The sequence below is a fragment of the Mobula birostris genome, chromosome 16 (genome assembly GCF_030028105.1).
Source record: "Mobula birostris isolate sMobBir1 chromosome 16, sMobBir1.hap1, whole genome shotgun sequence".
In the NCBI taxonomy this organism is placed as follows: domain Eukaryota; kingdom Metazoa; phylum Chordata; class Chondrichthyes; order Myliobatiformes; family Myliobatidae; genus Mobula; species Mobula birostris.
Genome location: NC_092385.1, coordinates 2,914,040 through 2,929,527, shown reverse-complemented (window position 1 = coordinate 2,929,527; position 15,488 = coordinate 2,914,040). Strand labels below are relative to the sequence as shown.

Genomic DNA, 15,488 nt, shown 5'->3' with positions numbered 1-15,488 from the left:
CAATTCTGGCTACACTTCACTGGCATTAAAGCATGAAGCACTCTCCAGACAATACTTGTTCCTACACACAAACATTTCCTTTACTCTTTCCATTGCCCTTCCATTACTCTGCATCTTGGTCTGGGCAACGTTGAAGTCAGCTCCTCCTACACCCCTGTGGAATTTAACATTTTAACAGGAGACACCTTGCATCTAATTTTTCTAAATGTTAACTTTCCCCTGCAAGCTGTCACATTTTGGAAAAGCTTTCAATAACTCAGCCCAAACAGGAAATGACAGTAAAGTTAGACGTATGCCTGGCTTCCAGTGCAGGGCTTTTTCCAATAGTCATGAATTGGGAAGAATTGGGGGAACTTGATCCTGTCACCAAGTCATGTGGGACTCTGAGGTTTACAAACCATTGTGGAGAGATAACCTTCTGCCTTCCTCGTCCATGAGACCAGTGGATTTGATGCTTGCTAAAGGATGTGCCGGGTCCAGAGGAGGTTCACAAGAGTCATTCCAAGGTTTGGCTCTGGGCTCACTGGACTTTCGAAGAATGACCAAGAAATATTGAATGCCTAGATAGAGTGCATGTGCAGAGGATGTTGCCTCTTGTGGGTGAGTCTAAGTCCAGAGGACACGGTCTCAGAACAGAAGAACAGACCGTTAGAACGGAGATGAAGAGGAATTTCATTAGCCAGAGGGTGGTGATTCTGTGGAATTCATTGCCATGGATGGCTGTGGAGGCCAAGAATATTTAAATCAGAGATTGATAGGTTCTTGATTAATCAGGACATCAAAGGTTACAGGGAGAAGGCAGGAGAATGGGGTTGAGAGGGATAATAAATCAGCCATGATGGAATGGCAGAGCAAACTTGATGGGCTGAATAGCCTAATTTTACTCCTATGGCCAATGGCTTTGCCCATAATATTGGAAAATACAATCATTTTGTATAATTCAGAGCACGTGAGGAGGCACAAAAAAGATAAATAATCCCAAAGGATTGTTTTGATGTTTGCTGTGTTTTGTGTTGTTCTGCAGAACATTGTGGGCATGCTAGGTTTGCACCGGAATGTGAAGCAACACCTGCGGGCTGCCCCCAGCACATGCGTAAGTGGGCTGGTTGTTAACACAAACAACACATTTCACTGCATGGATTCATTTGCACATGATACAGATCTGAATCTTTGCTTTTGTGCAATGAGCTGCTGGCGGAAATGTGGATGTGGATTCGACTGCAAAGTTTAGGAAAATTTAGATTGATACATGGGTGGGAGGGCTATGGTCTGGTTGCAGGTCATTGGAACTAGACACATTAACAGTTTGGTATGGACTAGATGGGCTGAAAGGCCTATTTCTGCTCTGTAGTGCTCTATGACTCTATATCTGACACTGGTTTTCTACTGTCCGTCCTGCTAATCTATCTGTCCACTTCACCAACTCTAAGTTGCACAGTTGTTTCTGAGGGCTGAAGGGTGTGTGTCTGTGCTGTATTCTCTATCAGGACTAGTTACAGAGAGGAAAGAAAACAAACTGTGTTTCGGGTGATGTGGGGGTTTGGGGGAAAAATTGGCTTCTAACCTAATGCTCCACGATTGCAATTTAAACCTCCACCCAACGTTGTACCACAATGTTTCTGATCTTCATCAAGGTGACCCCTCTGACTGACTTAGTTCAATTGCCTGATAAGCGGTTTATCATCAGACACTAAAGCTTTCTATTTTTAAAAACCTCCTATTATTCACTTTAGCTAATCATCAAAAGTATAGAATCTTCAGCAGTCAATCACATTGAACGATCTCGTTTCTGAGCAGATCTGTGCATGCTTAGAGCAAACTAATTATCAAAGTACGTATTAACTTTCTTGCAGGCATTTACGGGAACAAAGAAATACAACCGAATTTACACAAAAGCTACACATAAACAAAGATCGACAAAGAACCAATATGCAAAGACCAGTTGTACAAATAAATAAAAAATGATAGTGAGAACACAAGTCCTTGAAAGTGAGTCTGCAGGTCGTGGAATCAGCTCAGTGTGGAGGTGAGTTCAGGAGCCTGATGGTTGAGGGGTAATATCTGTTCCTAAAACTGGTGGTGTGGGATGTAGGGCTCCTGTACCTCCTGCCCAATGGCAACAGCGAGAAGAGAGCATGGCCTGGATGGCAGGGGTCCTTGATAATGGATGCTGCTTTCTAGATGTGCTCAGTGGTTGGGAGGGCTTTCCCTGTGATGGACTGGGCTGTATCCAACACTTTTTGTTGGCTTTTAGTTTCCTGGGCATTGCTTTTTACATTCCAGGCAATCACTTAGGACAATCTCCACTGTACATCTACAGTACCTACTTTTGCCAAAGCTTTTGGTGGCATGCCAAAACTACACAAACTAAGTCTCACAATTACTGATAAATCATCCTGTGTAGGACCTACAGACCCTGAGAAGGGTGAGACAGGTGGAGTTTGGTGGGCCAGGTGAATGGGTGATTCAGATAGGTAGAGTTTGGTGGGGCAGGTGAATGGGTGATTCAGACAGGTAGAGTTTGGTGGGGCAGGTGAATGGGTGATTCAGACAGGTAGGGTTTGGTGGGCCAGGTGAATGGGTGATTCAGATAGGTAGAGTTTAGTGGAGCAGGTGAATGGGTGATTCAGACAGGTAGGGTTTGGTGGGCCAGGTGAATGGGTGATTCAGACAAGTAGAGTTTGGTGTGCCAGGTGAATGGGTGATTCAGACAAGTAGAGTTTGGTGGGCCAGGTGAATGGGTGATTCAGACAGGTCGGGTTTGATGGGCCAGGTGAATGGGTGATTCAGACAGGTAGAGTTTGGTGGGGCAGGGGAATGGGTGATTCCGGCAGATGGGGTTTGGTGGGCAGGTGAATGGGTGATTCAGACAGGTAGAGTTTGGTGGGCAGGTGAATGGGTGATTCAGACAGGTAGAATTTGGTCAGCCAGGTGAATGGGTGATTCAGACAGGTAGGGTTTGGTGGACCAGGTGAACGGGTGATTCAGACAGGTAGAGTTTAGTGGAGCAGGTAAATGGTGATTTAGATTTGTGCCTGTGTTTAGCCTCCACCTGCTCCCAAAGAGACTACAATTGTTTGTTATGTTCATGGATGTTTAGGTTATGGATCCCCAAGAGCGGACAAACGGTGTTACATTCTAAAGATCAGATGAGCTTTTTGTCACATGTACATCAAAATGTACAGTGAAGTGCATCGTATGTGTCACTGAGGGTGTGTTGGCGGAAAGCCACAAGTGTCACCATGTTTCCAGTGCCAGCAGAGCATGCCTACAACTCACCAACCCTAACCTGTCCATCCTTGGAGTGTGGGGGGAAACCGGAGCACCCCGAGGAAACCCAGGTGGTCGCAGGGAGCACAGGAAAACTCATTACAGACAGCGGTGGGGATTGAACCCAGGTTGCTGTTACTGTAAAGTATTACACCAACCACTACACTCATGTACCACCCACAAAGAAGTTTGGAGGATGCCCTGAAGCACGTTTCCTGCCCTCCTGAGAAATGATGCCTTGCTAGAGTGTTTGCTTCAGGAGTCTGGTGGCAGGCACAGAAACTACCTGGCTCATCCGTCAGGCATTGTCAAGTGTAACGGGAACACTGACGCTGAGATATCTGACCAATACATTTGAAGGATTTCAGTCAGTACTGGTGCTGCCTCTCCAGAGCTCTGAGATGACAGCTGTATATTATCCGTGCCGTTGAATAGCAGGTCAGGATTTCTGCTTCTCCTTAGGCCCATGCCTGGGTGGCAGGTTGGGGTCCAAATATAAACACGAGATTCTGCAGATGCTGGAAATCCAAAGCAACACACACAAAATGCTGGAGGAGCTCAGCAGGTCAGGCAGCATCTATGGAAGTGAAATCACAGTCAACGTTTCAAGCCGAGACTCTTCATCAGGGCCGGAAAGGAAGAGGGAAGATGACATAAACCAGGTGGGGAGGGGAAGGAGCACAGGCTATAAGATGACACATTCATCCAAAGGCTGCAGTGATACATGGGAGCTAACATCCCCTTGCCTTCCAAGGTACAAAGTGACCCATGTCAAGTCGGGTATCATCACGATTGTTTTGGGTGAAGTAAAACACTGGGCTGAGGCAGCGCTTATCCCCTCCTGAGCAGCCAAGTGTGAGTATAACCAAGAGAAGTGTGGTCCAGGGAAGGCCACACAGAACAGTAGCCCAACGTTTACAATGCCTGCGATCGAGGTCCAATTCCCGGCCGCCTGCGACCACACATGGGTTTCCTCTGGATGCTTCAGACGCCACCTGTGGAAGCAACGAGGTGGTTGGCTCCTCGGGTCGAGACGACACTAACTCCGGGCAGGAGATTGCTGGGACTGCCATGTCAGTAGATTGTTGGGATTGCCATGTCAGGTGACCAGCTTTGCACATTGACTGCATGCCAGTTCTTCACGGCACAGGCAGCAACTTGTTTCCTTGTGCCCTGGATCCCAACATCTCCAGTCTCCATTAGATAGTGACACAGTCCTGCCTGGAGCATGAATAATTGATGCTTAGGTTTAAATATCAAGCCTAAAAATGTTCCTGCAGGGCTTGTGTCAAGGTAGATTAGCACTGCCACTTGTGCCATGGTTGTAGGCAAAACCTTCATCTATCCAGGAGGCAGAGAATGCAGCTGTGAGTAAGGCAATTTCACCCAGGAAATAACCTAAAAAGTAAAAGGTCCTACAACACATGAAACTGCAGTTTTTGTGCTCAATACACCCTTATTAGCCTACTGGGTTGTCCCAGGAAAGAGACCAATAAGATTGAAAGAGTACAGGGAAAATTAAATAGGATGTGGCTGACATCGGGATATAGAAACTGTCCTTGAGCATGGTGGCCCGTGCCTTCAGGCTTTTGTATCTGAGGGGACAAGAGAGAATATTCGGCTGGGGTCTTTGATGATGCTGGCTGCTTTACTGAGGCTGTGAGAATTGTAGACAGAGTCCATGCAGAGGAGGCTGGTTTCCGTGATGTGCTGAGCTGTGTCCACAGTTCTCTGCAGCTTGTCGTAGTCAGAGCCAGAGCAGTTGTCATACTAAGGTTTCCTCTGGTACTTGGTAAAATCCGTCAGGGTTGAAAGAGAACCTGCAAGATTTCTGTGGCTTCCTGAGGAAGTAGAGGTGCCCATATCCCCATAACAACTGTTATGATCCCTCCTATTAACAGTTCCATCTGGCCTAAGATCATCAGCTCAGAAGTTCCGTGTAACATTTCAATTTAGCCAAATCAAAAACATGGATTGTGAATATCTAGGCCCCAAGCACCAAACATGCTGTACCCCACAAGTTAGAATAGGTGTTTGTTTGTTCCCCCAACATGGTAATAATTCAACAGGTTACCCACGTGAAGTCTGCCACGAAGTTCTCGATCGTTCCTCATCTTCACGTAAATCCGTTCATCCAGACTAAGTCTGATCAAATCAAGAGGCTCCTCAACAGTGTTGGTGGTCTGGGGCTGAGGTGAAAGAAGCAGAAAACAAAATCTTCTGAGCAGGGATCCGGTGACTTGACATATCTTAGAACACAGAACAGTACAGCACAGGAACAGGCCCTTCAACCCACAATGCTGTAATGAACCAGCTAAAAAGCAAATCAGAGACATTCGAACACTAATCCCTCCTACCTAAACAACATCCATATCCCTCTATCCTCACATCCATGTGTCTACCTGAACACCTCTTAAAAGCCTCTAATGTACTTGACTCTACCACCATACCAGGCAGCACATGGTAAAAAAACGTACCCCTTACATGCCCCTTTGAACCTCTCCTCCTCTCATCTTCAATGCATGCCCTCTGGTATTAGACATTTCTACCCTGGGAAACAGCTATTCCCTGTCTACTCTATCTATACCTCTCATAGTCTTGAAAACCTCTATCAGATCTCCCCCCAGCCTCTGCTGTTCCAGAGAAAACGGCCCAAATTTGCCCAACCTTTCGTGATAGCACATGCCCTCTAAACCAAACAGCATCCTGGTAAACCTTTTCTGCACCCTCACCCTCTCGACATCCTTCCTATAGTGGGGTGGCCAGAACTGTGTAAAAACTGCAGATGTGGCCTAACCAGTGTTCTATAAACTTGCAATATAACCTCTTGCAACAGAAAGGTCACAGGAGCTTCATTCAAGCATTTTATAGTAAGATAGATTACCTATATGATTAGGTATATGCAATTATGAAGAAGGCAAGCTATACTTCATTAGGAATTTGAGGAGATTTGTTATGTCACCAAAAGCTAGCAAATACCGTGAAGAGCATTCAGAATGGTTGCATCACAATCTGGTATGGAGGATGGTGAGAGTGTGGAATGAGATACCAGTGGAAAATGGTTGACGCAGGTTTGATTTCAACATTTAAGAGAAGTTTGGGTAAGTTTGGGAGGGGTATGGAGAGCTATGGTCCACGGACAGGTCAATGGGACTGGGCAGAAGAATGACATGGCACCGATCAGATGGACTGAGGGGCCCATTTTTGTGCTATAGTGCGCCACAAGGATAGGCTGCAGGTTTGATTTACATTCAGAGTTTGTCAATTGCAGGTTGATGGATAGCAACGATCATGGCTCTCAATACTTGCAAGTGAACTTTCTCTGATAGCGGATGGCTACTCCTCGAAGGCAGGTTCCATTCCTCCCATAACCCACCATCCAAATCAAAAGGCCAACAAGTCCAAGGTCAACAATGAAGAGGTGAAGTTTAACAGAGACCAAAGGCCGGTGAGAACGTGTCCCGCAGAGGACAAAGCTACGTTGGAGAGGTGAAGAAGGAATAAAAGTTTCAATCACCTATCTACAGGAAAGGCATCTAGAAGATTGAAAGTGCAGAGAAAATTTACAAGGATGTCACCAGGACTTGACCTGAGTTATATGAAAAAGGTTGAACAGGTTAGGACTTTATCCCCTCTAGTGTAGGAGAAAAAGGGGATTGATAGAGGTATACAAAATTCTGAGGGGTAGAGATAGGGTAACTGCTTTTTCCACTGAAGCTGGGTGAGGCTAAAGGTTCTTCTTTAAAGGGTGAAAAAGTATTTAAGGAGAAGTTCTTCGCTCAGGGGGTGGGGGTGGTGTGTGTGTGTGTGTGTGTGTGTGTGTGTGTGTGTGTGTGTGTGTGTGTGTGTGTGTGTGTATGTGTATATATATATACACACACGTACACGTACGTGTACGGAATGAGTGGGCTTGATTCCAACATTGAGAAGTTTGGGTAAGTACAGTACATGAGTGGGAGGAGTAAAGAGGGCCATGGCCCAAGCCAATGGGACTAGGCAGAATAACAGTTCAGCATGGATAGATGGGCTGAAGGGCCTGTTTTTGTTCTATGATTCTAAAAGTCAGAAGGCAAGTAAGCTGGGTTTATGCTCGGAGTGGGAGTGCAGGAGGCTGAGGGGTGACCTAAAGAGATTTACACAAGTATAAGGAACACAGGATAAATAGTTAAGACTCTTTCCCAGGGCCAGGAAATCTAGAACTAGAGAGCACAGCTTTATGGTGAGAAATTCAACAGGTACCTGAGCAGTAAGTTTTTCCAACGCAACTGGTATTGGTTACATGGAATGAGTTGTCTGTGCTGGTAGTGAAGGTAGATCGAATTACATCTTCTGACAGGTACTTGGACAGAAAAGGTAGTTTGGTCAATTGATCTATTAGTGTCACATGTCCCAAGTTTCAGTGAAAAGCTTGCCATGCATACCGATGACTCAGACCATTTCATTACAACACTGAGACAAGGGAAAATAATAACAGGTTCATTATCATCGTGTACCATGTCATATGATGTGGGTTATGATTGTTCTTGGCAAATCTTTCTGCACAAGTGGTTTGCCATTGCCTTCTTCTGGGCAGTGTCTCTACAAGATGGGTGACCCCAGCCATTATCAATACTCCTCAGAGATTGTTGGTCTGGCGTCAGTGGTCGCATAACCAGGACTTGTGATATCAGCTGCTCATATGACCATCCACCACCTGCTCTCATGGCTTCACGTGACCCCGATTGGGGGGCTAAGCAGGTGCTACACCTTGCCCAAGGGTGACCTGCAAGCTAGCAAAAGGAAGTAGTGCCTCACACTTCCTTTGAGAGCCATATCTCTACCTCGACACCTATAATAACAGAATGCAGAATCATAAACACAAGAAATTCTGAAGATGCTGGAAATCTTGAACACACAAAATACTGGAGGAACTCAACAAGTCAGGCAGTGTCTACGGAGAATGACCAGTTGAATATTCCGGCAAGATCTTTCATTATGACCAGATAAGAAGGGACAGAAGCCAGAATGCACAATGGAGTGTTACAAAGAAAGTGCAGTACAGGTAGACAATAAGGTGAAAGGTCACATGAAGGTAGATCACAAGGTCAAGAACTCATTTTATTGGATGAGGGGTTCATTCAGCATTAGAACAGCTGGGTAGAAACTATTCATGAGTACGTGGAAATGGGTCTATTGGAGGCAAAGGGGCTGGTGAAAGACGATGACATATCAAAATGGCAGTGAAGGCAGAAGAAGGCTGAGAGTATCAATCATCTTGTACTACCTGCCACTGGACCCTGACCCTGACCCGGCAGGACCGTGTGGTGGCTGCCCGTGCATCAGACTCCCCATGTTAAACAAAGTCAGACACAGGCATTCTCCATGAGGAGAACATCATACTCAAGTTGAGTGAGCACACTACTCACAAGGTGTATGATGTGTTGGTCAAGAGATTGAATTCAAGATTCAAGAGCCGTGAGGTAATGTTGCAGCTCTACAAAACTCTGGTTAGACCACACTTGGAGTATTGTGTTCAGTTCTGGTCAGCTCATTAGAGGAAGGATGTGGAAGCTTTAGAGAGGGTGCAGAGGAGATTTAAAAGGATGTTGCCCGAATTAGGAAGCATGTCTTTTGTGGAAAGGTTGAGTGAGCTAGGGGTTTTCCCTTTGAAATGAAAGAGAATGTGAAGTGACTTGACAGAGGTGTACAAGTTGCTAAGAGGCATAAATTGAGTGGGCAGCCAGAGACCTTTATCCCCAGGTCAGAAATAGCTAATACAAGAGGGCATAAAGTTAAGGAGATTGAAAGGAAGTATGGGGGGGGGGGGGGGGAATGTCAGAGGTAGGGCTTTTTTTTAAATATACAGAGAGTGCTGAGTGTGTGCAATGCACTGCTGGAGTTGGTTGTAGAGGCAGGTACCTCAGAGGCATTTAAGATTCTTTGATAGGCACATGGATAAGACATGGGAGCAGAATTAGACCATTCAGCTCATCGAGTCTGCTCTGCCATTCCATCATGGCTGATCCCAGATCCCACTCAACCCCATACTCCTGCCTTCTCGCCAAATCCTTTGAGGCCCTGACTGATCAGGAAACTATCAACTTCTGCCTCAAACATACCCACGGACTTGGCCTCCACTGCACTCTGTGGCAAAGCATTCCACAGATTCAGTACTCTCAGGCTAAGAAATTTCCTCCTTATCTCTGTTCTGAAAGGTCACCCTCAATTTTGAGGCTGTGTCCTCTAGTTCTGGATACCTCCACCACGGGAAACATCCTCTCCACATCCACCCTATCTAGTCCTTTCAACATTCGGTAGGTTTCAATGAGATCCCAATGCATTTTCCTAAATTCCAGTGAGTTCAGGCCCAGAGCTGCCAAACGCTCCTTCATTTCCGGAATCATCCTCATGAACCTCCTCTGGACTCTCTCCTTTCTGCGAGATGGGCCCCAAAACTGTTAATTATACTTAAAGAGCGGCCTAACTAATGTCTTAAAAAGCCACAAGGAGAGGGAAGGGATAGATTGATTTTAGAGAAAGTTGTAAGGTTGGCACAACATCATTTGAATCCAGTATGACATCTAGTGGGAATATTTGAAAGCTTCAATCTAGTGGTTCCCAAAGTGATTCAAGATAAAAAGGGATGGGCTGCGTTCGGTAGCAACAGGCTGCTGAGGGATTAATGGTTTAAGTTAAGAAATGAATTACTTATTGTAAGCATTTTATCTTCAGTGCCCCATATTTGATTACAATGATCACAGTATCACCTCATCTCTTACTAACTCACTGTTCTCATAGACATTGCTCATAGCGCGTTATGGTTGTTGAAGAGCAATGTGACATTTCTGTATCTGGCATATCATTAAAAATCTGCACTGAAGCGCTCACGTTATTTCTGGGCCTAGCCCGCGCACTATTGCTGTTAGCTAGTATGAGAGATTTCAGGACATTCACTCGATTCAAATTCCGATCAGGCAATAAATCCGTACCTGAGCACTTATAATGAGGAATTAACAGGAAGGATGGGGGAAGAACTGATCTTGCTACAAAATGACTTTGAACTGAAGTCAAAGTTAAAAAAAAAATCATATCAAGACTTTAGGTTGCAGAAAGAAATCTCTGAACACTATCCTGCACTGTGAGAAAAGGTCAAGGTGTTCTTTATAGCCTTTCCAACAACATATTTAGCGAAGCGTGCTCTCAGTACAGTCACCTAACTTCTTTCAAAACAACGAAGCAGGCTGCAAGTTACTGAACGTGGGAACCTGAGACTCCTGAATGACATTCAGCCTGACATTGAGAGCTGGTATCACTGCCCCAAGCTCATCCATCAGACTGAAAGGTGAAAAAGCAAGGAAGTAGTTAGTGAATATTTGGATCACTAATGTACACTCTAAAGTTGTTCATTAAAATTGATTTTACTGCAGTTAAATAAAGAATTTTATGCGCAACTTTAAAAAGAGTTGAACAATTTTTGCAATTATTTGTCTCTGCTTTGAATTAGCAGTTCCTATTTTCTTTCACTGAGCATCATAAATCAAATTTCTTTATAGTTTTTATGTAATGGCTGGAAAACGAGGAGGGTGTTCTAGGGATGTGGTCTGGGAAATAAGGGGGCTGTAACCCAAAAAAAATTTGGGAACCACTGCTTTAATCCATAACAACAGCTGCACATTTACTACAATGAACTGCACAACCCATTTACAGATCACCTCAAGTCACTTCAACTGATGCAGTGTCACGACACACAAGCCGGTCAACAGCATCACTGCCCGAGAAGTGCTATATTTAGTGAGCTCCTTTCCTGAATTAGTTGACTTGTGGTAATGGGACTCCAATGCTAATACAAAGGAACTGGAGACTCTGTGGGGTCTGTCACACGACATGGTTTCTCGTAACAGAACTTGCACCGTCTATAATGTTTCATAATTGAAAGCAACTGGCATGTTGCTGCCAAGGCACAAGCCTCCCCACCATCTTCAGAGCTAACCAGAGAGCAGCGTCCAATGAGGAATGCAGAGCCACAGTGACACCCCCGTCCCCCAGTCCAACAACCGAACCGCACAGTGAGATCCCAGCCAGCTGAACAGCAGGCTACCAAGGCCTCCAGCAAACTTCTGTAGAAGTACCCTGCATTCTAACGGGTTGCATCACTGTCTGGAACAGAGAGGCCTCTGCGCAGGATCGGAAACTCAGCCAGGCCCATCGTGGGCACCAGCCTCCCCACCATGGAAGACATCTTCAAAAGGCGATGCCTCAAATAGGTGGCATCCATCATGCAGGATGCCCACCACCCAGGACACGCCCTCTTCTCATTACTACCGTCGGAGAGGTGGTACAGGAGCCTGACAACGCACACTCAATGTTTCAAGAACAGCTTCTTCCCCTCCATCATCAGACTTCTGAACAGTCCATGAACTATTTTGCTCTCCTTTTGCACTATTACTGTAATTTATACTTGTTTTTACGTATTGCACTGCTCTGTTCCCACAGGACAACAAATTTCATAATTGCAGTGATAAGAAACTGGATTCTGACGAGTGACACGAAAACGGAGGGCAATGTGGGAGGGAAGATTAAATATACTAGCCCTTACAGAGGATGGGGAAGCTTTAAAGGTGTGGAGATTTACCAGGATGCTGCATGGATTACAGAGATATCTTATGAAGAAAGGTTGAGCGAGCTCGGGCTTTTCCCAGGCTGGAAATGGCTAATGCAAGGGGGCATGATTTTTACAGTGTACAGGGGATGTCAGAGATCGGTTCTTTACACAGAGGTGCCTGGCTTCTTGTGTGTGGACGCACTCACTTTTTGTAAACTTCAGCTCCGAACGCCGTTTCCTTACTTTGTTTGCATGGTTTGTTTTTTTATTCTGCACATTGGGTGTTTGACGGTCTTTTTTTTTTAAATGGGTTCTATTGGGTTTCTTTGAATTGTGGCTGCCTATAAGGAGATATATCTCAAGGTTGTATAAAATATACATACCTTGATAATAAATGTACTTTGAAGTTTGAGTGGTGGGTGCTTGGAACACATTGCCAGGGTTAGTGGTACAAGCACTGACATATGTGTAAGAGATTATTAGACTGGCACATTCATGATAGAAAAATGGAGGGCTATATGGGAGGGAAGGGTTAGATTGATCTTAGAGTTGGTTAAAAATGTCAGCACAACAGCCATAGGCCAAAGGGCCTGTACAGCTCTTTGTTCTATATTAACTCTGTACTAAAGCAATACAAAGTCAAGGAGGAAAATTTGATTTAAGTAAAAACAAAATTATGTCACCTTGCAATGAATATACTGAAACAGGGTATACTTCAATCTTGCAGGATGTGGATTACTACAGTATTCACCTCCTTGGAAGTTTTCATGTTTTATTGTTTTACAACATTGAATCACAGTGGACTTAATTCAGCTTTTTAACACTGATCAACAGAAAAGACTCGTTCGTGTCAAAGTGAAAACAAATTTCTACAAAAATGGTCTAAATTTATTATAATTATTAAACATAAAATAATTGATTGTATAAGTTATCACCTCCTTCAAGTCATTATTTAGTAGATGCACCTTCGGCAACAATTACAGTCTTGAGTCTGTGTGGATAGGTCTCCATCAGCTTTGCACATCCGGACACTGCAACTTTTTCCCCATTCTTTACAAAACTGCTCGAGCTCTGTCAGATTGCATGGGGATTGTGAGTAAACAAACAGCCCTTTGAGGTATGAGCTCTGACTAGGCCACTCCAAGACATTAACTTTGTTGTTTTTTTTAAGCCATTTCTCTGTAGCTTTGGCTTTATGCTTGGGGTCATGTCTTGCTGGAAAACAAATCTCCCAAGTTACAGTACTCTTTCAGATTACATCAGGTTTTCCTCCAGGATTTCCCTGTATTTTGCTGCATTCATTTTACCCTCTACCTTCACAAGCCTTCCAGGGCCTGCTGTAGTGAAGCATCCCCACAGCATGATGCAGCTACCCCCATGCTTCAGGGTAGGGATGGAGTGTTTTTGATGATGTGTGGTGTTCCGCTTACACCAAACATTGCACTTAGTCTGATGGCCAAAAAGCTCATCGGACAATAGAACTGACTTCAGAGTCTCCCACGTTCCTTCTGGCAAACTCTAGCCAAGATTTCATGAGTTTTTTTTAAAAACAGTGGCTTTCTCTTTGCCACTCTCCCATAAAGCTGTGACTGGTGAAGCACCTGGGCAACAGTCGTTGTATGCGCGCTCTCTTCCATCTCAGCCACTGAAGCTTGTAACTTCTCCAGGGTTGTCATTAGGTCTCTTGGTGGCCTCCCTCACTAGTCCCGATCTTGCACAGTCACTCAGTTTTTGAGGACGGCCTGCTCCAGGCAGATTTACAGCTGTGCCATATTCTTTCCATTTCTTGATGATTGGCTTAACTGTACTCCAAGGGATATTCAGTGACTTGGAAGTTTTCTTGTATCCATCTCCTGACCTGTGCTTTTCAATAACCTTTTTGCGGAGTTGCTTGGAGTGTTCTTTTGTCTTCATAGAGTAGATTTTCCAGGATACTGACTCACCAGCAGTTGGACCTTCCAGATAGAGGTGTATTTTTACTATAATCAATTGAAACACCTTGACTGCACACAGGTGATCTCCAGTTCACTAACTATGTGACTTCTAAAACCAATTGGCTGCACCAGTAATGATTTGTTGTGAATACTTATGCAATCAATCATTTTGTGATTTATATTTGTAATTAATTTAAATCACTTTGTAGAGATCTGCTTTTACTTTGACATGGAAGAATATTGTTCTGTTTATCAGTCAAAAAAAGACTAATTAAATCCACTGTGATTCAATGTTGTAAAACAATAAAACATGAAAACTCTGAGGGGAGGCTGGAATACTTTTTATAGGCACAATAGACTGAGGCGCTGTAGGAAGCAGGCAGATCCCCTACGACAGAACTAGGACATTAAACCTACCAAGGTGTTAATAAAGTATAGTACTTAAAACAAGTAGGGCCAGAACACCAATTAAAAATAGAAGAAAAACTCAAAGGGCCACGGTAATGGAATAAGTGAGAGTTATCACAGAATTCCAGACAACCCATGATAATTTCCTTTCATGGAGACATTTCTTCTGCCTGAGAGTAAACAAGGATGATAAGGAACAACTCAATCTGCAGAACAGGGAGCAGGACCTAGTAGTAACGAACACAGAAAATGTACTTCTGAAAGGAACAGGGTAAGATGGCTCAGAAAACTGACTGTAAAATATACAACTTACTTAACAAATCCACTGTGATTATAAGCAATATTCTCTGCACCTGAGAACAATTCTCTTGATTACGGCTGATCTAATTACTAATGGGTAAATGTACAATGTTTTCAACACAGAGGACAAAGGAATATACATGTAAAAGCTGGGAGTGAGGGCGGGGGGGGGAGAAATCAAGTGTCTAATAACAGTTAATTATTAATTACAGACTAACATCAGTTATCAGGAAACTGCTTGAATATATCAAAACTGCTAGAATATTTGAGTTCAAAATCTGCTAGATACGGTAATGCTGCAGCTCTATAAAACTCTGGTTAGACCACACTCGGAATATCGTGTTCAGTTCTGGTCGCCTCACTATAGGAAGGATGTGGAGATTTGGAGAGGGGGCAGAGGAGATTTACCAGGGTGCTGCCTGGATTACAGAGCATGTCTTATGAGGATGGGTTGAGCAAGTGAGGGATTTCCTCTCTGGAGTGGAGGAGGATGAGAAGTGACTCGATAGAGGTGTACAGGATGATAAGGGACACTGACAGAGTGGACAGCCAGAGACCTTTCCCCAGGGTGGAAGTGGCAAATATGAGGGGGCATCAATTTAAGGTGATGGGGGGGAGGGGAAGTACAGGGGGATGTCAGAGGTAGGTTTCTCACACCGAGAGTTCTGAGTGTGTGAAATGCCCTGCTGGGGGTGTTGGTGGAGTCCGACACATCAGGGACATTTAAGAGACTCCTGGATAGGCACATGGATGATAGAAGTTATGTGGGAGGGAATGGCTAATGGTCCAGAACACCATGGATCAAAAGGGCCTATAGTGCTCTACGTTCTAAATAAGGTCAGAAAATGTTATTATGATCAGGCAGCATCAACATGTTTTTAATAGCATATGATAAATCTATTTTTTCACCATTATCCCCCTCCACCCCAACAGTGTACACAGGCAAGGTAATTATGGGCTGAGGATATCGGGACTTTTAAAAGGCATTTGTTAAG

The 15,488-nt window shown here is 44.4% G+C and overlaps 1 protein-coding gene across 1 annotated transcript in view; it reads right to left on the bottom strand.

Moving 5' to 3' along the window:
• Positions 1–15,488, bottom strand: part of lsm3 (LSM3 homolog, U6 small nuclear RNA and mRNA degradation associated) — a 43,421-nt gene that overhangs the window by 15,295 nt on the left and 12,638 nt on the right. Inside the window, exon 2 of the mRNA XM_072280217.1 lies at positions 5,349–5,459. Within this exon, the coding sequence (XP_072136318.1) occupies positions 5,349–5,459 (111 nt within the window). The remainder of the gene's footprint in view (positions 1–5,348; positions 5,460–15,488) is intronic.